The 26133-nt window shown below is 43.3% G+C and overlaps 1 protein-coding gene and 1 long non-coding RNA gene across 5 annotated transcripts; one reads left to right on the top strand and one right to left on the bottom strand.

Annotated features, from left to right (window-relative positions):
• The first annotated feature begins 135 nt into the window (after positions 1 to 135).
• On the top strand, positions 136 to 25632 carry FDFT1 (farnesyl-diphosphate farnesyltransferase 1). Of its 4 annotated transcripts, XM_036313314.1 has the most exons (9): positions 136 to 1258; positions 4752 to 4874; positions 7382 to 7479; positions 8293 to 8476; positions 11267 to 11395; positions 14672 to 14863; positions 16474 to 16650; positions 18245 to 18397; positions 23151 to 25632. In XM_036313314.1, the coding sequence occupies exons 1-9, from the start codon at positions 1160 to 1162 to the stop codon at positions 23370 to 23372; spliced, it is 1377 nt and encodes a 458-aa protein (XP_036169207.1). In that variant the 5' UTR covers positions 136 to 1159; the 3' UTR covers positions 23373 to 25632. The 4 variants fall into 4 exon arrangements, with proteins under 4 accessions (XP_036169207.1, XP_036169208.1, XP_036169209.1 ...); XM_036313315.1 differs by lacking the exon at positions 4752 to 4874 and having other exon boundaries at positions 143 to 1258; positions 23151 to 23372; XM_036313316.1 differs by lacking the exons at positions 136 to 1258; positions 4752 to 4874 and adding an exon at positions 1280 to 1545.
• Positions 6436 to 11269, bottom strand: LOC118658187. The gene is made up of 3 exons (XR_004968239.1): positions 9766 to 11269; positions 9472 to 9617; positions 6436 to 8550 (listed from the first exon to the last, which is right to left on the bottom strand). It is a non-coding gene; the product is annotated as an uncharacterized LOC118658187 (long non-coding RNA).
• Positions 25633 to 26133: the final 501 nt, after the last annotated feature.

The raw sequence follows: 26133 nt of genomic DNA, 5'->3' as shown, positions 1-26133 counted from the left end.
TACGCCCTACTCCACCCTAGAAGCCTAGGGTCATGCAGGTCAGATGCCCACGTGGCGAGTCATGTGGTAGGCCCCCCCGCCCTTAGAGGAGAACTAGGGATGAAGGAGAGCTCCATCTGACTCCCGATGCGAGGGCTGCGGACCATCCACAGGGCAGGCCCTGATAGGTCAGCTGGAAGAAGAAAGCAGCTAACCCCTGGGAGGGATTAAAAGGAGCCCTGCCCCACTCTCCAGGGCTGCTCTTTGAGGCCCCCCGCTGGAAATTTCTCTCCAGTGTGCTTTCTCTTTGCCCAAAACAATCTCTACCGAGTTTGAGTCTTGGCTCTGAATTCTTTTCTTGGCCAAAACTCGAGTGCTGAGGTGGCCGAACCCAGGATTGGTCTGATCCACTGGCCAGACACCGGTGCCCTTCCGCCGCCCACAGCAGAGCGATTGATTGACAGAGACGCGAACGCGCTTTGCGGGACAAACGGGGGTGTTCGTCTCACAGGTGAGCTGGCCAAGCTGTCGCTTCGCGTGCTGTTGACAAAGGCCCGACGGCTTGTGGGTGGGCTCACCTGCCTTTTCAATGTTGGCCACTCGGGCGGGACCGCCCACACCGCGCGCCCCGCCACGAAAGAGCTAGTCTGGCGCCAGCAGGACAGACAAGGCACATGGCGGCCTTATTGACAAAAATCGCGGCGGACTCTCGCCCGCTCCGCTCGGCTACGCTGAGCCCTCACCGGAGGCAGAGTCCAACGCGGGGGTCGGGGACTGCGGGGTGCGCGCCCCCAGCCCCGGGGAGGGCAGCGGAGGAGAGCAAAGCCCCGCCCCCCAGGAGGAGCACCGATCCGGTTCGTCTGCCTCTTTGTCACCCTTCAGTTAGCTTCCAGCCCGTCTTCATCACGCCAGGCCGATCCTGCCGCCGATTGGTCGGCATCTTCCTGGTGCGAACCGCCCTGGCCAATCAGCGCTTGTCAGTCCACCTCACAAGCCCGCCGGAAGCAGCTCGAGAGCCCGAGGCCCGTTAAGATGGGCGGGAAGTGGGCGTGGTGGCGCCGCGCTGGGCCCGCCTCCGCTCCTGCCCCGCCCGCCGCGCCTCCCGTGCCTTATCCTGGTGTCGGGTGCGATCCGAGGTACTAGCCAGGTGATCTCCGAGGCCCGGCATCCTGCCGTCAACATGGAGTTCGTGAAGTGGTTGGGGCACCCGGAGGAGTTTTACAACCTGCTGCGCTTCCGGATGGGGGGCCGGTATAAGGTGATACCCAAGATGGACCAGGTGGGTTGAACATCCCTGCATCCCTGCCCCGGCGGACCCAAAATCGGGGGCGAGGGGCGCGGCGAGGCGAGCGGGTGCCGGACGCCTCAGGCCCCCGCCTGCCCTCGGAGCAGACCCCCGCCCCGGCAGGGGGCTCCACCCGCCCAGCCAGGTTCCTCTCCTTAACTCCACGTCGCGCCCAGCCAGGCTCGGTCTCCCACGCAGGCCTCCTCTTCTCGCCCCGACCCCCCTCCCCAGATGTCCTACGGCTAAACATGTTTCTACTCGGTCAGAGCATTGGTTTTCAGGTAGTTTTGCATCAAATTTTATTCTTCACATGGATGTTTATTTGTGTTTTAATCCTGGTTTACAAAACAGGTTGTGTGGGTAATTTCAGTGGGAGAGGACTGGATAGGACCGTGTGAACAAAACGTACTGTGTTGATATTATCAATGAATACATTTTCTAGAGCCCTGCCAGCTCTTGCAGAAGCGTCCCTCACTTCCCTGCAGCCTGGTCAATCCCCTCTTCCCCAGTCTTCTTAGATTTTGATAACCTTTATTTTCTCCTCCGAGTTCTTAGTACATGGTTGCCTGCGTGTCTGTTGATTCACTGCATTGTTGGCTTCTTGAAGGCTAGACCTGGCTTTATTTATATTTCATCTGCCTCATTTCTGTACCCTTTGCTAAGTGAATGCTTACAAAGGCATTTATTCCAACAGGAAAACTATTCTGAAGTGATTATTGAATAAGTAAACACCTTCAGCTGAATTCGTGGGTTATATCAAAAGCTTTAAATTCTTTTCCCCAATGGCAGTATCCCAGTGAAATACTGTTACTTGTTTAAATGTACCCTTACTTGGTGACCTTCATTAAAACACTTTGATTTTCCACCAGAACATTTTTTTTTCCATTTGTCTCATGACTTAGAACCCTCATCTTTCAAGGTCCAGGTTGAGTGAGCGCCACCTCTCTTAACCATTCAGCGGTCATTTATTAAACACCTGTTCTGTGCTAGGCATTGTAGAGGGTGCAGCATGGCAGGCTGGTGTGTGTAGACAAATAAGACACTCAAAGAACTCACCACCTTGTCAGGTCAATAAAATGTTATAAAATTGTTCACAGAAAACTTAGGAAGGCACCCTCTTGAGAGGCCTTTTCATGTCACCTGTGAGCCTCCCTTAACCATTTTCTCTGGCACTATTTTACCTTCTATCAGTCCCACAGTCTTGCATTGTGGTTATTTGTGTATTGGCTTTCTGTCCCCCTAATCCCTTTCAGATTGAAGATTCTGGATTTTAAGCAATTTGAAGATAGGAATCTTGTTCAATGTACCTTTAGTGAATTAATGAACAAAGGTTGGTGTGCACTGCCTCAAACATCTAGCTTTTTAAACAAGATAAACAGCAGTAAATGTGGCAGATAATACGAAAAGCCATAAGGAAATTCACAGAAGTGAAAAATCACTTTTGGCTGGGATAGGGGATTAATCTTCTGAGGAATGCCTAAATGAAATGCAGCTTTAAATTGCTCTTGTGCCTTGCCCAATAGATACTTGTTTAATTAGAGATTCTTACTAAGAATATTTATTTGGAGCTTTCCTGAAGTTGTTTGCAAATGTTTATGTTATTGTGAATTTGCGTTGAGGGGAGGGGGAAGAATGGTGTCCACTATTATCAGATTCTCCCAGGGATCTGTGACATAAAACAGATAAATAGTCACTGCTTTACAATCCCGGTTGTACAATCTCCTGAACACCTGTGACAGATAATGCACTACCTCAGAGGTCCACACACTCCATCTCCAGACAGCTCTGGCTTTTAGGCAGTGTTACTTTAAAGGGAGCTGAACTTCCACTCTTTGTTCTCTCTCTGGAGCCAGAGAGTCTAATCCTTGTTTTGTAATACAGTACTTGAAGTGTTTTAGGAGAAGTCTCATATCTCGCTAAGAAGACTGATATACAAGCCAAACGTTCTGTGTTCTTCCACTTGATACTACCGCTCTTTCCAGGTCATTTACCATCCTGGCCTCTCTCTCTAAAATCTACTGTTCAAAATTGAACAGTACTTTAGGGCTGGGCTGGTTATTTCAGACTTTAGAATTTATTTTTTATGGATGTTGTAGTTTTTTTAAGTTAAAATCTTATTTATGACCCCAGTAACATAAAAGATTTGTTGTCCATGCTCAAAAAGAAGAAAAAGGTCTTAAGCAGGTCTGTGGTTTGTCTCATTCCTTAGACATCCCAACCTTATGTTTCTTGTTTTTTTTCTCTACACCTGTGAGGAACTTCAGTGGGGGAGTATCATAGTGCTTAACAAGAAATGTCACAAAACTCTAGCTGGTTTGGCTCGGTAGATAAGCATTGGCCTGCAGACTGAAGGATCTCTGTGGACCGAAGGGTCCCGGGTTCGATTCCAGTCAAGGGCACGTACCTTGGTTGTAGACTCAATCCCCAGCCCTGGTCAGGGTGCGTGCGGGAGGCAGCCAGTCAGTGTGTCTCTCTATCATCCATGTTTCATGATTCTCTCTGTCTCTCCCCCTCCCGTCCACTCACTCTCTCTCTTTTTTTTTTTTTTTTAAAAAGATGTGTCTTTCTCACATCGATGTTTCTGTGTTTCTGTCTGTCTCTCTTTCTCCCCCTTCATCCCTCTCATCCACTCTCTCTAAAAATCAATGAGGAAAAATATCCTTGGGTGAGGATTAACAACAACAAAATATATACAGGCAGCCTTGGATGTTTTATTTCTAATTAACATAAGTTAAGATTGCTTTAACTTTAAAAATGTGTTTAATTAAAAAATATTTCCAACAAATAGGAAAGTACTAAAAATACTACAACAAACCACTTGTGTCTCTCAAGATTAACTCTAAAGTTTTTTTAAAATATATTTTTATTGATTTCAGAGAGGAAGGGAGAGGGAGAGAGAGATAGAAACATCAATGATGAGAATCATTGATCGCCTGCCTCCTGCACACCCGCCCTGGGGATTGAGCCTGCAACCCAGGCATGTGCCCTTGACTGGAATCGAAGCTGGGATCCTTCAGTCTCCAGGCCAATGCTCTATCCACTGAGCCAAACCAGCTACGGCTATATTAAGTTTTTTTGCTGTATTTGCTTCATCTTGTGGACTTAGAATTGTGGTCAGTCCAGATCCCTAATTATACTTGTTTAAGACCTATTCTCTCATTTTTCAAAAAATATTTTAATTGATTTCAGAGAGAAAGGGAGAGGCAGAGAGAGAAACATCAATGAGGAGAGAGAATCATTGATTGGCTTCCTCCTGCTCGCCCCCTACTGGGGTTCGAGCCTGCAACCTGGGCATGTGCCCTTGGCCAGAATCTAACCCGGGACCCTTCAGTCTGCAGGCCGATGTTCTATCCACTGAGCCAAACCAGCTAGTTCACATTCTTCAATTTTGAGAGTGCAGGAGGTGTGTTGGAAAGGAGGTGTAGTGTGTTCTTTAAGAGAGTTGCTCTTCAGAACCAGTGCAACTGCAACATTCTGTTTATTGAAGCTCGAGTTTAGACATCAGCCCCAAACCATTAGATTTAACAGAGGATTAAACATCTGGCAATGCAGAAGGAAATCATTGCAGCCTGATAACAGCAATTTACGTGAAGAACTGGCATGGAGCTTAGTAAGTAGCTCTTCCTTCTCTTTTACTATGAAGTCTTGGGAAGGAGTTTGTGAATCATTTTTAAATATTCTATGAATGTATTTATTTACTAATCAAACCTTCACTGTGTATTTGATTTTACTAATATAAGGTGCTCAGTATATAATTTTTACTAATAATTGTGTTGTTGTTGTTAATTATCACTGGATGATATTTTTCCCATAGATTTTTAGAGTGGGAGGGAGGGAGAGAGAGAAAAACACTCATGTGAAAGAGACACATTGGGGAGGGGTGGGGGGAGAAAAGAAAAGAAAAAGACACATCAATTTGTTGCTTTCCTCTCCAGCAAGCGCCCTAGGGCAGGGCCCATGCTCTAATCACTCAGAACACCAGCCAGGGCTTTAATAATATCTTTTTATTGACCATGGCAATAAAATTAAATTCTCCTGGTTGTGTGATTTTTTTTTTTAACACTTTTTAAAATATATTTTATTGATTTTTCACAGAGAGGAAGGGAGAGGGATAGAGAACCAGAAACATTGATGAGAGAGAAACATCGATCAGCCGCCTCCTGCACACTCCCCACTGGGGATGTGCCCGCAACCAAGGTACATGCCCTTGACCGGAATCGAACCTGGGACCCTTGAGTCCGCAGGCTGATGCTCTAGCCACTGAGCCAAACTGGTTAGGGCGGTTGTGTGATTTTTTTAAAAGCTTTACTCTTTAATAATATGCATCCATTCTAGGAAATACCTTATATAATAAAAGGCTAATATGCAAATTGACCAAATGGTGGAACAACTGGTCATGATGCACACTGACCACCAGGGGGCAGACACTCAATGGAGGAGCTGCCCCATGGAGTCAGTGCACTCCCACACGGGGAACGGGGAACGCTGCTCATCCAGAAGCCAGGCTCATGGCTGGCAAGCACAGCAGCAGTGGCTCTCCCGCCTCCCCAGCAGCGCTATGGGGACATCCCCTGAGGGCTCCAGGACTGTGAAAGGGTGCAGGCTGGGCTGAGGGACACCCCCCTTCCCTAGTGCACGAATCTCATGCACCGGGCCTCTAGTATACAAATAAGAACATAGTTGACCTAGACCCCACCAGGGTCTAGTGTTTGTTGTCAACATTCCAAAGTGACTATGGGATATCCAAGTGGATATGCCATATGTATTTTTTTAACCTCTCCTGTTAGGTACTTCAAATATTTTCCATTTCTCTTTTTAAAAGAGTGGGGGAGATTGTGGGCATATAGGAATGTACATGGGAACTCTACACTTTCAATTCAATTTTCCTATAATAATAAAACTACTCTAAAATATAGAGTCTCTAAAACACACATACACAGCAGTTCTTTCTTTTATGCATGCATATCAGAATATGGTTTGTTGTGTTTTTTGTTTTGTTCTGGAAAAACTACTTGTTTTCTTGAAGAAAGAATAAAATTCACGAAGCAGCTCGTTACAGCTCACTGATTTGAAAGGGAAAAGACGATTAGAAATCTTAAAAGGAATAACTAGTTTTTCAGAGAATGGTATACGTTTCCCAAGTGTTCAAGAAAAAACAGCTGAACAAGTAGTTAAAGTGGTGAAAACAGATTTTATTCAAAAAAGCTAGTGCAATAGGGGAAAGAAACCTCCGTATAGAACTGGGCTCAATTCTGAATAAAAGAAAAAGTGGACATTTATAGTCAAGGAGCAGGCAGAGTGGAAGGGTCGATGGAGAGAAAATTTCTAAGAGGAAACATCTGGGACAAGGGCTTTCTGGCACAACGACTTAATGGGTTTCTTGCTGGGGGATGGCGGGGAGGCTGATCTGGTGCCCAGATTTGGGAAGTTTGATCAAAGCAGTTTAGCAGGATTTTTGCTAAAATTGGGCGATGCAAAGATAGACACACAAGTGGAAATGTGGAGGATTCAAAGGAGCCTGACTAAAGTTTGCCCACGGAGAGATGCTGTCGGGGACGAAAAAGCAAGCTTCTTAAAAGTGGACTTGTTTCCTTAGCAGCCTGTGGGTTCTGGGGAGAAGGGGAATGCGGCGCAAGGGGTTGCAAGCGGGGCAGAGGGGCCTGGCCAACCGTGGGGCGTGGCCGGCCTCGGGGCTCGCGGCGGGATTCGCGTTTGGGGGGCGGGGGGCGGGGCACGCGAACGCCTGCTCCCCGCTCGGCCAGCCCCCAGCCTATTGGGGTGGAGGGAGAGCCCGCCCCGCCTCCTCGGTGGGCGCCTCCCAGCTCCGCTTGGGTCTATGGAGGAAAACTTGGCGCAAGCTGCACAATTCTGATGGCCGCAGCCGCCTGCGGCACCAAGGCCATGTCCCTCTTCAAGCGGACCTTGGTGCTGAGCCCCGCCGCGGCGCCTAAGGGCGCGGGCACCCCCTCGCGCTGTTGTCCCTGGCCTTCCAAAGACTGGACTCGGGGAGAGGGCGTCTGCGCTCGGCTACGGCGTCCAGCGGCTGCCGGCTTCCTGCCCCAGTCCCACTCCTGCTCCTCGACAACTGCTACCTCCGTGTGCCTTCTCTGCCCGCAGGACTCGCTCAGCAGCAGCCTGAAGACTTGTTACAAGTACCTGCATCAGACCAGTCGCAGTTTCGCAGCCGTTATCCAGGCGCTGGATGAAGAAATGCGGTGAGTAGCGGGGGTAGCCCCTGTTGACTTGAGAAGGAAAGCTTTCCGGAGGGCTTAGAGTCATTACAAGCAACTTGTTGACATAGATCGCCACTAGCATTGCACTGTGTGTTCGTGGTTGGTTAAGCATAATTTGTGCCACTTGAATAAAGGAAATGTTCCCTGTCGAAGTGCCCATGTGTTTACTTTAGGCTGCCCTTCCAGGCACCTTGCCATCTAATATTATTCATGCAGGCCCAGCTCTTTGGGGAGGAGGCGGGGGTGTTTATTAACTTTTCTTAGCCCTAGCGGGCGAACTTGTCTCTGAGCAGGCCATGCATTTTTCTTGGCTTCACTTAGGCTTCTCTATATTTCTAGTTTGCCGGGTTAATTCTTGACAAGTTGCCTCTGTGCATATTACATATGTACATGAATTTAAGCCAATTGCCTTTATGTATGATAGTATTTATATTAAGAAGTTGTGTCTTTTGACTTAATTTTTTTATCTGAAAAATATTAGTTCCATCTAAACATTTGGTCTTTTGGCCTTTGTACAATTCTACATTAGTTAATTGTAACTCATTCTGGGAGTAGTAATGACATCCAGCTGATAAGTTTATTTTATTTTATTTTTATAAATAAACTACAGAAGTCCATTGCTGCCATCTAAGAAAAGAAAACTAAGATATCTCAAGTATGAAAGGCTGGATATTCTTTCCAAGTTCTGTAGAGTTAAGGGTTTAGAAAATGGCCTGGTATAAATGAGATGTTATTTCAAAATAAATATATTTGGAAGTTTGTTCCAATACATTAATAGTTCTTCCTTTATTACAGCAATGCAGTATGTATATTTTATCTGGTTCTCCGAGCTCTGGACACTCTGGAAGATGACATGACCATCAGTATAGAAAAAAAAGTCCCACTGTTACACAACTTTCACTCTTACCTTTATGAACCTGACTGGCGGTTCATGGAGAGCAAGGAGAAGCATCGACAAGTGCTGGAGGACTTCCCAACGGTAGTGGAATTACAGATCTCTTCTGCCTGTGGTTATGTTTATTATTGATGATACAATGTCACTAGCCTGCGTACCTGTAGAGAACGGTTAAATAAGCAATCAGAGGGCAACATAATAGAATGTGATTGCTAAGCTAGACTGCCTGGGTTAGAGCCCCAACTCTCCCACTTACTAACTGGTGCTTAGTTACAAAGCCTGTCTGGGCCTCACTTTTTAAAATCTGTAACAGAGAGATAATAACAGGACCTACTTCATAGTATTGTGAAGATTAAAAGAGTTAATATCAATAAAGCTCTTAGAATGCTGTTAGCTACTATTATTATTGGTAGACTGTTTTGAAGTCCCATGTTTACTCCTGTGGAAAGATGCATTCCAGTTCCAGTGTCATAAAGGATGGATGCTCAAGCTAACCCACAAAACCTGTTCGCCAAATGCAGTCTACATATGTGGCGCTACTGGCTTGGGTACTATAAGCCTGATGTCATGGGCGTGCTGCTCAAGATGGGTAGCAGCTGTGGTGTAGGGAGCAGCCTCGCAGCAGCTGGGGTGAGGATTGAGAAGCAAGAGATCCTCTGTGGCTTATAGCTGTGTGATGCTGCACAAGTTCCTTCTTGGCGTCTCAGTTTTCTCATTTGTAACGTTAAAGCTGCAAGGATTGAATAAGCTCATGTGTCTAAAGTACTTAGAATAGTCCCTGGCACATACTGAGTATTCTGGAACTATTAGGTGTTCTGTCCATTCTGTTGGAGTAAAGTGGGTTATAATTAAAACTTGAGCTTTAGGAAATCCCAAAGTTTATGTGGTACATGGAACAAGGCCCTGCTTTTCTGGATTTGCATGATGCAATGTCACTAGCCTGCGTACCTGCTAAATAAGTGATTCTCTCATATCTTACAAAGTTTTGATTTAGCAAAGTCTCATGTTCCCTAATAGCCCAAAGAAGCCCTTCTGTATGTACATAGTTGCCAGGATTTTTAGGGAAGAATGCTTCTTACGTGGCTCTTGCTGTTGATAAATCTATATTCCTGAGTGGAGAGGGGAAGACTCCACCATTACAAAAGAGTGTTTGAGAAAGGCTCCTTTGGAGCAAGGGCTGGTTCAGATTACTGGTCTCATGTCTTCAGTGTCATAGCCAAAAATACTATACAAAATATAAGAAAAAAGTGAAAAATAATGAGAGTTGATACAGTGCAATACAATATAAAAGAAGAAGAAAGGAAAAGAATCTGAGAAAGAATTAGGTGAGGAATTAGAGCTCACACCTTTCTCGGTTATACTGGTGGGCTTACCTAGTATCCTTTCTTCATGCACTTGGGATCACCCCAAGGACCTGGGAATCTGTAGTAATTGTGAAACAGAGTCACCTGGAAGGGTAAAAAGAAAATAGGTCCTGGCTCACTTCATTGGGCATAACTTATTACTGAATTTGGAGCGAGTCAGCAATGCTTTCTCCTTCCCTCAAGTTTCTGGGAAAACACAAAGCTCCTCATTGCCACTCTTTCCTAGATATTTTTGTTTTCATTTTTGGAATGTATATAATTATGTAACAAGTACCAAAGAGTTGTTGGAGGGGATGGCTCAAATGCAGCAGTGAAATGTTTATTTTGGAGTGTTTGTTTTTAAGTCTGAGCTGCTGCTCCTCCCCCACCCCACTGGCCTTTCCTCTCTTATAAATAGAACTGGCCTGGCCAAAGATCTGTTGAAAGAACCGGTCTTAGGGAGATTCAGGGATCCAAATAACCTTTGGTAGACTTGCTCATTTGTTTCAGTCCACAACAGGAATTACCTTTGGTTTTGCTTGGAACAGCTGTTCTGGAAAGAAAGTTCTGGAGAGAGTGGGTTGATTTTTTTATGGATTTAGGGGCGGGGAGAGGGGGGTGCGGGAATGTAACAGTTGAAGCTCATAGAATAATCCTAAAGTATTTTAGGCTTCTGAATCCCTTTGGTGCCCTGCAACCAGCTGGTTTTCCCCCAGGTCCTTAAATTTTGGAGTTGCCTGAGGAAGTTTTTCTAACCTTTCTGTAAACATAGACCAGGTATTTTTCACTTTTGCTGCAGAGTAAAGTAACTTATAAACACTTCCTTTAACTTAAGATATTTATGCAGTAGCAATGAATTTTAAAAACATCAGTAGTACTTTTCTATGTAAGTACTATGGAAAAAATTTTGGGTAGCATGTCTCAGAATGAACTAAATTGAGTTGTGTAAAAGTTAAAAAGTGTGGCCTTATTAGTGGAGGAGACACTAGCTTTGTGATAGAAATTTGGGAGCTGATGATAGAATATGGTCGACTGATCACTGGAATATAAACTCTGCAGGATAATGAGTTTCTGTTCCTTTCTGGCTGCTTGTCCCATGTCTAGACAGTGCTTATTACATAGGAAATACTAAATACATTAGCACAAATGAATTTTCATTATTATGAGGTTTTTCTGAAATAAGGCATTCTTCCTAAAATTCTTATATTTATGCTCAGTTCTATGTTGAAGCATTTCATTTATTAAATATTAGAAAGATGAGTGTATAGTGAGACTTTGAATCTTCTTTTGAGTCTAGAAACTAGCATTTTTAGACCCTTCTATTTTAATATTTTTTAAATTTTCTGGGTTTATTATTCAATATGTACAAATGCTGATGTTAGTTAGGCATAATCTAGATGTTAGGCTTATAGATGAATCATTTGGGCATCTTTATAAATTTACTCTTGCTTTGCTTTATGATCTATAGGTACCATCCATGTTGGTTCCCACTGTAAATACACATTTTCTGTTTTTTATATCTCCCTTTCAGATCTCCCTCGAATTCAGAAATCTGGCTATGAAATATCAAACAGTGATTGTCGACATTTGCCGGAAAATGGGATTTGGGATGGCGGAGTTTTTGGATAAGCACGTGACCTCTGAAGAGGAGTGGGACAAGGTTAGTGTCCCTATAAAGCAGTGTGGAGGGCATAAGACAGGCTGGCAGTCCTCATCATGAAGTTCAGAAGGAGAAAGTGGTCCACTTGTTCCAGATTTTCTGGTTTTACAATCCATCAGTTTATTTTTTGATTTTTTAAAAAAAATTTACTTATTGATAATTAGTAAGAGAGAGAGAGAGACATTAATTTGTTGTTCCACTTATTTATGTACTAGAGGCCTGGCCTGTGCTGCACCCTCTCGCAATCTGGGTCCCCTTGGGGCATGTTGGAGAGCCGGTTTCGGCCGGATCCCCACAGACCAGGCCAAGGGACCCCACTGGTGCACAAATTCATGCACTGGGTCTCTAGTATGCATATAAGATCTTTGGTTAGTCTCTTCCCACCCTCCCCCTTTCCCTCTGAGATTCATCAGTCTGTTCCATGTTTCCATGCCTGTGGTTTCTGCTCCTGCCTTGAGTGTCTGTCCCCTGGTGGTCAGTGCACATCATAGCTATCACCAGGTCAGCTAGTCACTTAGGCTTTTATATATATAAATATATGCTAGCATATAGATTTCTTGGTTGATTCCTGTATGTGCCCTGACCAGGCATTGAACCCACAATCTTGGTGCATCAGAACAATGCTCTAACGACTGCTCTAACCAACTGAGCAACTCGGCCAGGGCCACAACCTGTCTGTTTAGCTTGACTGTCTCATCATAAACACTTAATAAGGGCTTATAGTCTAATATCTGAAATAATGCATGCTATAGAGAGTTTACCATTAAATTAGGCCAAAGTAGATATAACTCATCTCAGAGGTACAGACATTAAGCTTACAAAAGTGTCTCTGACTTGCTGTGAAATTTTAGGTAAATGGCCAGATTACTTCATGTAGTATAGAGATATTAGTATTCAGATCTTAAAAATGTATTTTTTGTTATTTTCTTCTTTCCATTATGGACTGTGTGTGTGTATATATATATCTTAGTATCTGAGTCATTTCAGGTTCCATCTTAATACAAGATTACTTCTAAACTGTTAGATTATATATTTTTCCTTAGAAATAAAAGTAGTTCATGAAAATTCACAGGTATTGACTTTGGATTGTAGATGCTAAGGGTTGAGCACCTCTCTAGTACTTCTTCCTTTCCTATCATCTCCTTACAGAAATAAGACAATATGAGATGTTCCAGGTTTCTTGACATCCCGCAATTTGTATTGTGGTTATAAGCAAATATGTGTTGGAACGCACAGCTGTGAAGTATGTTGACCAGGGCAGGAGTTAGGGGCTGAGAGAGTGCTTACCTAGACAAAGTGACCTAATCAACTATGGGGACTAAACTAAATATCAAAACACAAGGTAGGAGGAAGGGGGCTTGCCCAGTGTTCATGGAGTGGTGCTTGTGAGACTTAATTCATCACCTCATTGGAAGCAAAGACGTTTCAAACATTTAGGATCACAAATAGATGCTACTACATATTCACTGAGTGAGTACAAATCCAAGGTCTGCCATCTTAATTTTCAAGCTTCAGAACTCGATGACAACATCTTTGAAACTGTAGGTCGATGCTTCCCAAGTTAGCAAGCGTGGGTGATTGCTGCTGGAATATCAGTTTATGAATTTAAAGTTAAAGCTAAAACTTCTGGCCAAGAATCAGCACTGGTTATCTGCACAGTAATTTCCTTTTCGGCTGTGCAGATCTGTCAGGAAACTCAATTATAGGTTGTTAAATAGAAGTTCTGATCAGATAAAATTGAGTACTTTAAAAGGATTTTATTTTTTCCTTCAGTTTTGGAGAACAATGAATACTTCCATTCTAGGAGTATTTCTTTTCAAAGAACTATTACCTTAAAATAAAATATACTTCTCCTTGGACAACACTATGGATGTACTAATGTTTTTAATTTCTAGTAATTCTTTTAAAAATTTTTATAGTTGCTCACAGCTCATTTCTTGCTCTCTAATTCCTGCATATCTTCCTCTGCTGGAACATATTTCAAGTGCTTTCTCCTTGCCATGTCAGTGGTCCTTGACTAGTACCTGGCTTTGTATTACTTTCAACCAGAGATACTTTATTCTTTGCGTAACTCCTCTCCAGAGGATACCTTCTTTAACTACTCTTCACTTCTGATTGTGTAGTGGACATTCCTTTTAGAAAAGCATTGCATTAAGTTGCTTTGGAGAATACTCTTTTCAGGGGAGGATAGCTTTGACAAACGACTTTTATAGGTAAATACTTTGATAATTATTAGCTTACTAAAACCCCTTTAGAACCATGGTTCTCAACCTTCCTAATGCCCAGACCCTTTAATACAGTTCCTCATGTTGTGGTGACCCCCAATTTCATTGTTACAAATTGAACATAATTAAAGCATAGTGATTAATCACAAAAACAATATGTAATTATATATGTGTTTTCCAATGGTCTTAGGCAACCCCTGTGAAAGGGTCCTTCGACCCCCAAAGGGGTTGTGACCCACAGGTTGAGAACCGCTGCTTTAGAGAATAGCTGTTTTAGCAAGGTTGTTAAGCCTGTCTCTTAAGCCAGACTACTTGGCTTTGAATCCTTGGCCTCTGCCTTCCCAGATGTGTGGCCTTAACTTCCCAGATGAGTAATCTTGGACAAGTTAATCAACTTCTTTGCCTCCGTTTCCACGTCTGTAAAAGGGTGGTAATAGTATGTACTGCATACAATGTTTGTGAGGATTGTATATACAGGATGGGGCAAAAGTAGGTCTACAGTTGTTTGTATGGAAATAATACAATAATTAATAAATAATACTCTGTGTTTTGAGTATTCAAAACAGTAAACTCACTTTTGCCCCACCCTGTACAGAGTGCTTAAAACAGTTTCAAGAACATCCTGGTAGTACTTTGTTTTTCTGTATAATGAGGATTTTGAGATACTGCATAATCTTGAAATGCCTTCAAGATTAGACTCCGTATTCAAGTTTCTATTAGAATATATTTTATTTCCTCATTGCCTTCACTTCCACTTTTTGATATAAAAAGTTTACTAGTTTATTTTTTAAATAACCTTTTATTCTAGAAATAAAGAAAATGCAAGTAATAAAAAAAGAAAACGCCAGCCAGAGGTTACTTTTGTTAAATCTTTTGTGCACATCCTTCTTGGATGTCCTTACATGTCCATAGTGTATATTTGTGTTTTTTAATCAAAATGAGATCTTACACATATTGTTTGGAGCCTGTACTTTTGTAGCTAATGATCTCTAGCATTTTCATTTTAGTAAAAAATTTATTATTAAAGTACTTTAAAACTAATCTTTTACAGTACTGCCACTATGTTGCCGGGCTGGTGGGAATTGGCCTTTCTCGTCTGTTCTCGGCCTCAGAGTTAGAAGACCCATTAGTTGGTGAAGACACAGAGTGTGCCAACTCCATGGGCCTGTTTCTGCAGAAAACAAACATCATTCGTGATTATCTGGAAGATCAGCAAGATGGAAGAGAGTTCTGGCCTCAAGAGGTAACAAATTCAGGGGACTTGGGGGAAAATAATTTAAAACACTTTCTGAAAACAAACCCCATTAAACCCTTTTGGTTGCAAGTGACAGAAATGCAAATTAAAGTACCTTAAGCAACATAAGAGAATGTATAAAGTAGGTTAAGATGTTGTTTGCTTCTTGTAAGTAGATTGGCTGAATCCAGGGATTCAGACTATGTAATCAGGCTCTGTGCCCTTTCTCTTGGCAGGCATTCTCCAAGTGGTGGCTATAACGACCCATGACTCACAACCTACTAGCTTAAAAAAGTTCTTAGGGAGGTCTGATTCACAGGGCATGATTCCCTCAACCAGTTGCTAGAACCAGAGGGCTGAGTACTCGTATCCAGACTCGTATTATATCTTCCCAACACACACACAATGCATTCCTGCCTGCCTCCACCCCCCCTAGCCAGAAGGATTCTAGGGCAAGAAGAGGGAAAGATGGACACAGATAATAGGGTGCTGAAGGCCTGGGGCGGGGGCGGGGCTGAGATGGAGGGGGTCAATAGGGGAAAGGGGGTGGGGGAACATTTGTAATACTTTAAACAATAAAGATTTATTTTAAAAAATAGAGGGAAAGTATGCTAGATAGGCAAAAACTACAGATGCTCATTTAACAGACAAGAGTTGATCTTTAACAGTTAAAAAGTAGATGGGAAAAGGGAAGGCTTTGACAAATTGATTTTTATTCAGAAGGAAAGCTAGACAATTTTATAACTATTTGCTGATTTTATTCCAGCATTTACCTTTCGCTATCCATAAAGTAGTTTCCTAAGACGAAGTGCTTTTATTTATTTACTTTTATTTTTCAATTATATTTTACATTCAATTTTTTAAAAATATATTTTTATTGACTTCAGAGAGGAAGGGAGAGGAAGAGAGAGATAGAAACATCAATGATGAGAGAGAATCATTAATTGGCTGCCTCCTGCACACCCCTACTAGGGATCGAGCCTGCAACCTGGGCATGTGCCCTTGATCAGAATCGAACCTGGGACCTTCAGTCTTAGGCTGATGCTCTCTCCACTGACCCAAACCGGTTGTGGCTACATTCAATTTCATTTTGTAATAGTTTCAGCTGTATAGCATAGTGGTTAGACCAGGAGTTCTCAACTTTAGCTGTACATTAGAATCACCTGGGAATCTTTTTAAAATCCTGATTTCTGGGCCTCATCCTCCGGAAATTCTGTTTCTTTGTTATGGGTTGGGGCCACAACATTAGTAACAAAGAAACAGAATTTCCGGAGGATGAGGCCCAGAAATCAGGATTTTAAAAAGATTCCCAGGTGATTCTAATGTGCAGCCAAGGTTGAGAACCACTGGCTTAGTACATGCTGCACTAATTGTCCCAAAGGGACACTTTCCCAAGTACTTTATGTACTCTTAGGTTGTGATTAGTCCTTCACTTGTAGTTATAAATAGCCATTGGGTGTAGCTTAAAAAAGACTAAATCTTGGTGAAAGATGAGGCAGCAGCTAAAGAAGATTCAGCTGTGTACCAATAGTTCTTATTCACAAAGATCCTTTCATATTGCTTGTACATTTTTCCTCTATGCACATCTTGATTTGTATTTGATCTTTTTATCTGTCTAGGTTTGGAGCAAGTATGTTAAGAAGTTGGGTGATTTTGCTAAGCCGGAGAATATTGACTTGGCCGTACAGTGTCTGAATGAACTTATAACCAATGCTCTACATCACATTCCAGATGTCATCACCTACCTTTCCAGACTTAGAAACCAAAGTGTGTTTAACTTTTGCGCTATTCCTCAGGTATGGAATAGGGCTGTGCTTGTTGTATATGGGAGGTAGAGGTTAAAGGGAGTGGGATGGTGGTAGTGATGGGGGTGGGTAGAATGCATCTACTATTTTGGTCTGCTGTATTCAGGAATATGGTTCTTTAAAAAGATGACTCTAGTTTATTTCCTTTGGCTCGGGGGCAGGCAGTGTTTCACAACACCTCCCCTTTGCCTTACAACCACCACACTCAGCTAAGCCTCAAGGTGAAGTCTGCTCCTTCCTAGATTTATGGGGAATGCTGAGTAGGTGAAGCTATTATCATGAAAAGTCTTAATTAAGCACCTAAAATTTGCTGTCCTATTTTTAAGACTCAGGCTAACAGAAACTGATCCTATGGATCTAGCCCCTTGATGTTTTAGGAGCTTACAGTGAAAATGCTTTTACCAGCCCGGCTGGTGTGGCTCAATGGATTGAGCGTCATCCCATTGACCAAGAGGTCTTGGATTTGATTCCCCGTCAGGGCACATGCCCAGGTTTCAGGCTCCATCCAGTAGGGGATGTGGGCGTGCAGGAGGCAGTCGATCAATGTGTCTCTCATTGATGTTTGTCTCTCTCCCTCTCTGAAATCAATTAAAAAAATGCCTTTACCAGTTTATTTTTTTTGTTTTATTTTTTTAATCCTCACCTGAGGATGTTTCTCCATTGATTTTCAGACAGAGTGGAAGAGGAGGGGGGGAGGATAGGAGGGGGGAGAGAGAGAGAGAGAGAGAGAGAGAGAGAGAGAGAGAGAGAGAGAGAGACATCAATATGAGATCAAGAGAGAGGGAGAGAGAAATATTGATATGAGATCAATTGATTGCCTCCCGGGAGCCCGCAAATGTGCCCTTGAATGGGAATGGAACCTACGACCCTTCAGTCCATGGGCCAGTGCTCTAACCATTGAGCAACAGGCCAGGGCAGTTTCAGTTTTTAACTGAACTAAGTGAAGAAAGAGGATTTAACTGATTTGGAAACTTGCTTTACTCTTGTTCTGATAGCCAAGCTTGAATGGTTCTTGGAACTAAGACCTGTGTGCCTGATTTAGGTTTTCATTTATCCTAAAATTTACTTTTGAGCATGGGAAACTACCTTTGGTTTTCTTTTGTCTCCCTCCCCCCATTATGATATTTGTAAACATATAATGATTATGTTCACTGTAGGAAAAACAGAAAAAAAAGAAAAAGAAAAATCTTACTAGATTTTTTTTGGAGATTATTTTTCAGATCTAATAACTAGCATGGAAAATGTTACATTGGTTTGTATCTGGTTTTTTTCCAAATAAAAAAAGGACTTTCATGACTAACCTATGGAATCCTTTAAGACTGCAAAGACCACTGATTATTCTGTGTGTTGTTGAGAAAGGGGGAGTGAGAAAGGTAAACATCTGGACATGCTTTCTTTATGAGAATTTTTTCTTCGTTAGTTATTAATTACATCTTAGCTCTTTGGCAGCTCTTTCTCATTCTGTAGAAGATTTTCTTACCTTCTCATGATGATGAAGAAGTGGCCTACAGAGCCACTTCTTTCCTTTGTTTTATGAAATGAAATGAATTAATTAGTGTTTTTGTCCTCTGTGTATTGTCTTTAGGTAATGGCCATTGCTACTTTGGCTGCCTGTTACAATAATCAGCAGGTGTTCAAAGGGGTAGTGAAGATTCGAAAAGGACAAGCAGTAACCCTGATGATGGATGCCACCAACATGCCAGCTGTCAAAGCTATAATATACCAATATATGGAAGAGGTGGGCTATTGAGCTACCTGGATAATTTGTAGCTATTTTTATGATTTAAATAGTGTTCACTTTAACCATGTCATTTGGGTATTAGATGACCCTAATAACTCACTGTGTTATGTAGTAAAGAGGTAGGAGTTGGTGGCCTTTAGCGGGGGCGGGGGTGCACACAGGGAGGGAGCTGGTTGTTGACTCTGGTGAGAGGAGTTAAATGAAGCAAGGCTGGGACTCCTACGAAGAATCCTGTTTTTCAATCCTGTTTTTTGAGCTAGGAGATAATGTTAGAGGTCAGTCAAAGTTCTGGTTTACAGGTGAGGTGTGTGAAGCTGAGGCTTGTGTGTGCTAATGCATTGTCTGACTGAGTGGTTCTTGGACCACAGACCTTATTTCCTGACACCCCTCCGTACTTGCCATTACATCATGGGCCTCAATTGCCATTACATCATGGGCCTCAATTGAAAAACCACGGTAGGAAATTTTGGCAAAGGAAAACCATCAAGTTGTAATTATTTCTAAGTTTTCTAACACAAATGCCATTTCAAATGCCAAAACCGTAAAATAAATGCTGGTTTAAGTCAAATCTCTATTAAAATATAACTAGGTTCGCCGAGGCCGGTTTGGCTCGGTGGATGGAGCGTCGGCTTGCGGACTGAGGGGTCCCAGGTTCGATTCCGGTCAGGGGCATGTATCTGGGTTGCGGGCACATCCCCAGTGGGAGATGTGCAGGAGGCAGCTGATCGATGTTCCTCTCTCATCGATGTTTCTAACTCTCTATCTCTCTCCCTTCCTCTCTGTAAAAGATCAATAAAATATATTAAAAAAAACAAACAAACAAACAAAAAAATATAACTAGGTTCAAAAGAACTTTTTTTTTTTTGAGGCTAAAACTCTAATCACGAGGCCCTAGAATGGTGGTCCTCTGATGGAGTGGTTTTGCTTCCATGAGGTGACCTTTGGCAATATCTGGAGACATTTCTGATTGTCAACTGAGCCGGGGTGGCCACTGCCAGCTGGAGAGTGGAGGCCTTAATATGTTCTTTTGAAGATTGAAATACTACAGAAGTATTTGAAAACGATGAAATGACCCATTTCATTCCTCCCTTCCCAGAGATCACCTCTCTCAATAGTTTTCCACATCTTCCGGTCCCCTGGTTATGCCTTTACAGGGATGTGATTTATAACAGAGGGATCATCCAAAACAGAATTCTGCAAACTATTATTTCTTCTGATGTCTATTGCACATTGCACATACTCCTTGTATTTCCGCTCTTTTTTTCATCTGACAAGTTTTGGACCCCAGTATTTATACCAGAGGCACCTGTAGAAGGTACAAGAGATGACCAAATTTTTTTTAAAATCCTAAAATTCTTTTAGTGACTGGATGAGTATTCAGCCATTGACCAAAATATTGCTGCCGACAATACTTGGGACAGTCCAGCAGCACTTGGGGCTTACTATGTGCCTGGCATAGCAACTGAATAGATTGATACTATTAAGGTGAAGGAAACTTGAGGCCCTGAGTCCACTGGAGCCATAATTTGGGCCCAGGTCTTCCTGACTTCAGAACCTATTCTGTTCATGATGTTCATGATGCTAAGGGGTTGAATTAACCTTTTGACACTGGATACAGTTGGCCCTCCGTATTCTGTTTCCACATCTGGGATTTAACCAACCACAGGTCAGAAGTAATTAGGGCCCTAGCTGGTTTGGCTTGGTGAATAGAGCATCGGCCTGTGGACTGAAGGGTCCTGGGTTCAATTCCAGTCAAGGGCACATGCCTGGGTTGCAGGCTTGGTCCCCAATAGGGGATGTGCAGAAGGCAGCTCATCAGTGATTCTCTCTCATCATTGATGTTTCTCTCTCTCTCTCTCTCCCGTCCTCTCTGAATCAAAAATATTTTTTTTAACAAAAGTAATTAGGGAAAAAAGTTAGGTTGTTGCTGACATGTATAGTATAGTTAAATCTGTGGTGGGTGTGCCTATATTGGAGATGTGCAGACTTTCTCATTATTACCTAAACAATTCCCTAACAACTATTTACATGACATTTACATTATATTAGATGTTATAATTAATCTAGAGATGATTTTAAGTATACACAGGAGGATGTGCTTAGGTTATGTGCAAATACTATGGCATCCTATATAATGAAAGGCTAATATGCAAATAGACCAAACCACAGACTGACCGGTTGCTATGATGCTCACTGACCAGGGCAGATGCTCAACACAGGAGCTGCCCCTTGGTGGGCAGCGTGCTCCCACAGGGAGAGTGCTGCTCAGCCAGAAGCCAGGCTCACGGCTGGCGAGAGCAGAGGTAGTGGCGAGAGCCTCTCCTGCCTCCGCGGCGGCACTAAGGATGTCCGGCTGCCAGCTTAGGCCGCTCCCTGCGGGGAGCAGTCAGACACCCTCCAAGGGCTCTGGACTGCAAGAGGGCACAGGCTGGGCTGAGTGGGGGACCCCCCACCACCACCACCACTGAGTAAACGAATTTCGTGCACCAGGCCTCTAGTTTTATATAAGGGACTTGAATGTCCTTGGAATTTGGTCTCTTTTCAGGGTCCTGGAACCAACCTACTGCATATACCAAGGGATGACTGTAATGCATTCTGGCACTATTTCTTCATTTTATATGAATTACAAACATTTTCTGTAGTACAAAGTTCAGGGAATGTTTTAGTTTCACAGTTTTATTTATCAGTGATTTTAGAAAACCTTTTCTTAAAATACTGTAGGCTATTCTATATTAAAATTTTATTTGGTGTTTTCCTTAACTATTGGAATGAAATTCTAGGTGTTATTCACAGTTGGTAAAAGTGGGCCAGCCATGGCTGGCTGACCTCATTTTTGTAAATAACTTTTTATTAGAATAAAGCCACACCTGTTGCTTTACATATTGTCCGCTGCTGGTAACACAGTGGCAGAATGGAGTAGCTGCAGCAGGGCAAATAGTTTTTGGTTCTTTAAGAAAAAATTTGCTGTCCTCTGATTTTGGGCATCACTTATTTTGTTTAAAGTAATGTGTCTGACTATTGTTAACATATATGACATTTTATGCATTCTAACATATAGAGGCTTATAAAGGTATAACGAGAGTAGGTGTAAAAGTAACTATACTAGCCCGTGGCTGAGGAAGAGGGAATGTAAGGGGATTTTGACCTTTTATTTTATTTATGTATTCCTCATTCTTACAGGTATAATTCCATCTAAATTTTGTTTTGAAGAATTGTAGTTTCATCCCCATCTCTGTTTTCTCTCTATAGTTGTCCTTTGTAACATAATATTAGATATTAGACAAAACTAGCATATTCCTGTAGGCATATTCTTTTATTTCTTCGTTATATGAAATTGCAGCTGTGCTTTTGGGTAGGGAAGAAGGAAGATGGCAAGAATAAATATTTGTGAGAAAAAATACCCATTACATAATGTAAAGTTTGGAAAACAATTATTTTTAAAAAATCCTGCTCTGTGCTCTTCAACCACTGCCTGCCCCTCAGCTCAGACCATTGTCACTTCCCATCTTGTTAACCTCCTCACTGGTTTGTCAGTCTGAGTCAGTAAACATTTATGGAGGGCCTTCTGTGTGCCAGGCACAGTGCTAGGTTGGAGGTAAGAAGATGAGTCAGAGGAAGTGCCTTTGAGCTTGCAGTCTAGTTAGGGAGCAGCTAGATGATTTCAATGTAAGAGGTAAGGTAGGACTATGTACAGGAGAGTGACACTAGGCCCAACCGGGGGGTCAAGGCAAGTTTTCTAGAACAGTGGTCGCCAACCTTTGGGACCTCACGGACCACCAGTTGGCGGCGGCTGTTCTAGAAGACATAATGGCAAACTTAAGTCTTGGGCGATAGGTAAGAGCTAGGTAAAGGAGTGTGGGAACGGCATTCCAGCAGAGGGAGTGGTGTGAGCAAAGAAAGGAACAGTGTGCAGCAGTAGCACGTGTAAAACAACACAGGCCTTTGTTTCTTGAGTGTGAAGAAGGGAGGTATGGCGGGCCTCGGTCATTGCGGCCTTGTGCTCTACATCAGGGGCTCAGACCTTCCTCAGCTGGCAGTAGGGAGCCACTGAGGTTGTCAGGCGGAGGTTTTAGGTCTCTGACAGCGTGGAGAACAGACGAGTGGATTTTGTTAGTCCAGCATAGAGGCAGGAGCTCAATTTAGAGGCGGAGAGTCACTGGGAAGAGTCATTGGGGGCCTAACCAGAGTCAGTAATTGGAGGCATGTGGAGGAGGAGTGGGTTCAGCAGATGTTTCGGAGGTTTGCAGAGGAGGTAGGTGTGGCGGTGCAGGGAGGACTTTTGGATGACTTAGGTGACCTGTTTCTGTTCTTGCCTTTCTTCATCCAGTCTGTTGCCCAGATTCAGTCTTGGCCTAAGCTGTGTCTGCTAGTCTTTCTGGTATTGTTTCCCCTTCGTCGTATGCTGCTTCAGCCTAGAAACTGTGCTGACATTACCAAGCACCTACTGTGCTCCTGGCTGTGGGAGGTGTGGGGATGGATGACCATTGAGGACCAGTAGCTCCCGGTGCAGCATGGCTCAGGCCTCCCTGCTTGCTCCGGAAGGCAGGCTTTGGGATTACACAGGCCTCGGTTGATAGCCTGCCCTATTGGTGGAGTGACTTGGGGTTATTACTTTCATGTTCTGTTTGGTAAAATGGGCATAAAATCCCTACCTGTTTGGAGTTGTTGTAAGAAGTCAACACACTACGTTTATATAGGTCCTAGGACTCAGTAAGTAGTAGCACTTACTGTCTTTTCCTTTTGTTAACAGATCTATCACAGAATCCCCAACTCAGATTCATCTTCCAGTAAAACCAGGCAGATCATCTCCACCATCAGAACACAGAATCTTCCCAGCTGTCAGCTGACCTCCCGAAGCCACTACTCCCCCATTTACCTGTCGTTTCTCATGCTCCTGGCTGCCCTGAGCTGGCAGTATGTGAGTACCCTATCTCAGGTCACAGAAGACTATGTCCAGACCGGAGAACACTGATCTGTTCACCATGAAATAGACTGACCTTTTTTTCAAAGAGGGATATTGGCTTCCCCTTTTCTCCCCTCCTGCTTTAATCCTGTAATTCTGTGGGCTTGGACCCTGAGAAACTGAGGTGCAGCTGAGAAGAGAATAAAAGAGGATCCCTCACCCTCAGCACCTGCTACCTGTGGGTTGTGCTCACCTGCACATGGTGGCTGACGGTGCACTCGGTGGTGCAGGTCGGGAAGTGGTTGCCCTGGGACCCCTGACAGATCTGTGTGCATCCTGATTAGTTATAATTAAATGTGTTTAATTTAAAGCAACCTTTGATCTCTTATCCTAGTAGAAAAGTGAACTGAATTTTCTTCATGTTCGTTTGTTTTTCTCATTTTTTTCTTCAGTTGATTTGAAGGTAATAGCTGTGAAGTTTACAGCTCTGGGTAATTTTTCTGTTTCCTACGAATACAGACCATGTTCTGCACATGAAGGCTGGGAATTAACTTCATGGTGTCTGGTAGCATTTTCTTCTTTGAAGAGGTTACCTTTCAGAAAGATTGCCTAAGCCCCATTGTTGAAGATTGGTCTCGTTAAGGCTGTTTTTGATTTTGTAAAATAATGAATTACTCTGCAGGGGTCAAATGCAGTTCACTTGAAAGCTTGGGTGAGTATGGCAGATAAAGGAACTCAAGGGTGGAATTAGTGCTTGAGGGACGGATGGCACCATGATGCCACCTGGTGCAGTACCAATAAGGACACAGCTGCCTGGCCCTGGCATGATGGCCCGCTGGGAGCTGGGAAAGGGGCCCATGGCAGCCGCCGCGCTGCTCCAGCTGGTAGCCTGATTAGCTGCCAGCCTTCTCTGCTTTTGGCCAGTTCCCTTAGCTGCTTTCAGGGTTTTAAACTCAGCTTTTGTTTCTTTTCGTTACCAGTTTATACACTGAAGTCTCAAGAAAGGCAAAAGCCATCCATGTTCAGGTGATTGGCTTGAAAGCTGAATGGTACGCAGCCCAATTCTAGCGCCCTGTTCACCTTCCTCCTTCCCAGCACAGCCGTTCTGTGATGTACTCTCACCCAGTGACTCGCTGAGATCTCAGCTTGGACTAGGGAGGGACCCGGCCCCACTGGGGTGCCTGAAGCCCCTCAGGCTGAGAATCGCGGGTAGGGCGCAGCCCAGTGCTTTCTAGAAGCCATTAGTGCTCTCTGGGTGTATATAGCATACAGCCTACTCTTTGCTGCAGTCCTGTATGAAGTGCGATTTGGTGACTTTGAGGTTTTCCCAGCAATGGTGTTGGATTTGCATTGTTGTACACATGCCCACACTGATTTTCCTCCTGTGACAGCCGCCACCGGACAGTTGGCTTAGTTTTTTGGTCCAGGGAAGCTTCAGATAATTGGTTCATTGGAGGCTCAGCCCTGGAGAAACGACTGACTTGCCATGTACCCACCATTCAGCTGTGAACCAGACTCAATAGTAATCTTCCAAGAGGTTTAAAGCATCAAAGCTTGGTTTGAGCCCTGGCCGGTTTGGCTCACTGGATAGAGCGTCAGCCTGCGGACTCAAAGGTCCCAGGTTCGATTCCGGTCAAGGGCATGTACCTTGGTTGCAGGCACATCCCTAGTAGGGGGTGTGCAGGAGGCAGCTGATCGATGTTTCTCTCATCGATGTTTCTAACTCTATATCCCTCTCCCTTCTTCTCTGTAAAAAATCAATAAAATATATTAAAAAAAAACAAAAAAACTTGGTTTGAGATTCCAGGACGGGTTAAGAATTTGTGTGAAGTCTAAGGTGAGCTCTGAAGTTCATGGTGGACAGAGCCTTGGTCTGAGGTGGACATCCCAGAAGCTTCTCCTGTGGCTCAGCCACGACCTGTGGGACTTGCCAAGCTTGTGTGGTTTGGTGACCTTAGGCCCCTCCCAGCTGGAAAGCGGTGGAATTTTTACGTCACTGACTTGGGTAGAGGTCTTAGATCTCAGGCCCACATCTCCCTTTCTTGAGACTTCAGATGTTTCCTTTTAAATGTTTTTCTACTAAAACTGCCAGATGAAATGCAGGGTGAAACCCAGTTAAAACTCGGATAAATTTAAGTATAATTATATCCCAAATATCACATGAGATATATTTATATAAAAAATTGTTCGCTTTCGCAGCACACATACTAAAAACAGTCTGAAATTCAAATCAAATTGGGCATCCTATATCTTTATTTGCTGAACCTGGCAACCCCACCCTTTATACCACACTTTAATGTAATTAATAAAATGTATGGCATTCCTGGCATGCAGTCTACCTGATTCCTCCTCACAGTGGTAGCTGAGGTAATGATCAATGGCGATAACTTGAGGTTTATTGATGCTGATCCCTATTTTTTTCTAACAAAAACTCCTTAAGCCAAATGTGAAGATGACCATCATGTTACATCATTTTGCACATCCCTCCTGGCTTCTGGGATGAGGATGGAGTTGCAGGGAACACTGGAGGTAGGAGAAAGTGCGTGAAAATGGAATTATTCAACTCAGTGTGGGAGTAGGTAAATAACTTCATTGAGGTTATGAATATATTCTCATCTAAATGTTAATAAAATATTATGAATTTATAGCTTTGGTAAATGCTATGCTGGGTTTTACAGATTTTTCCTAGTGTTCACTGGGTGTTTAAGAAGTTATCGTAGGAGCTTCTGATTCTTCTGAGTCACATCAGAAGTCAAACTTCATGATTTTGGGAAGAGCTAGTCCAACTCTCAGGTGGGGAAGGGAAATAAGATACTGAAGGCCAGTGGGA

Source organism: Myotis myotis, unplaced genomic scaffold (genome assembly GCF_014108235.1).
Source record: "Myotis myotis isolate mMyoMyo1 unplaced genomic scaffold, mMyoMyo1.p scaffold_m19_p_6, whole genome shotgun sequence".
Taxonomy (NCBI): Eukaryota; Metazoa; Chordata; class Mammalia; order Chiroptera; family Vespertilionidae; genus Myotis; species Myotis myotis.
The sequence above is the reverse complement of the archived record's forward strand: the minus strand, read 5'-3'. Positions and strand labels throughout refer to the sequence as shown.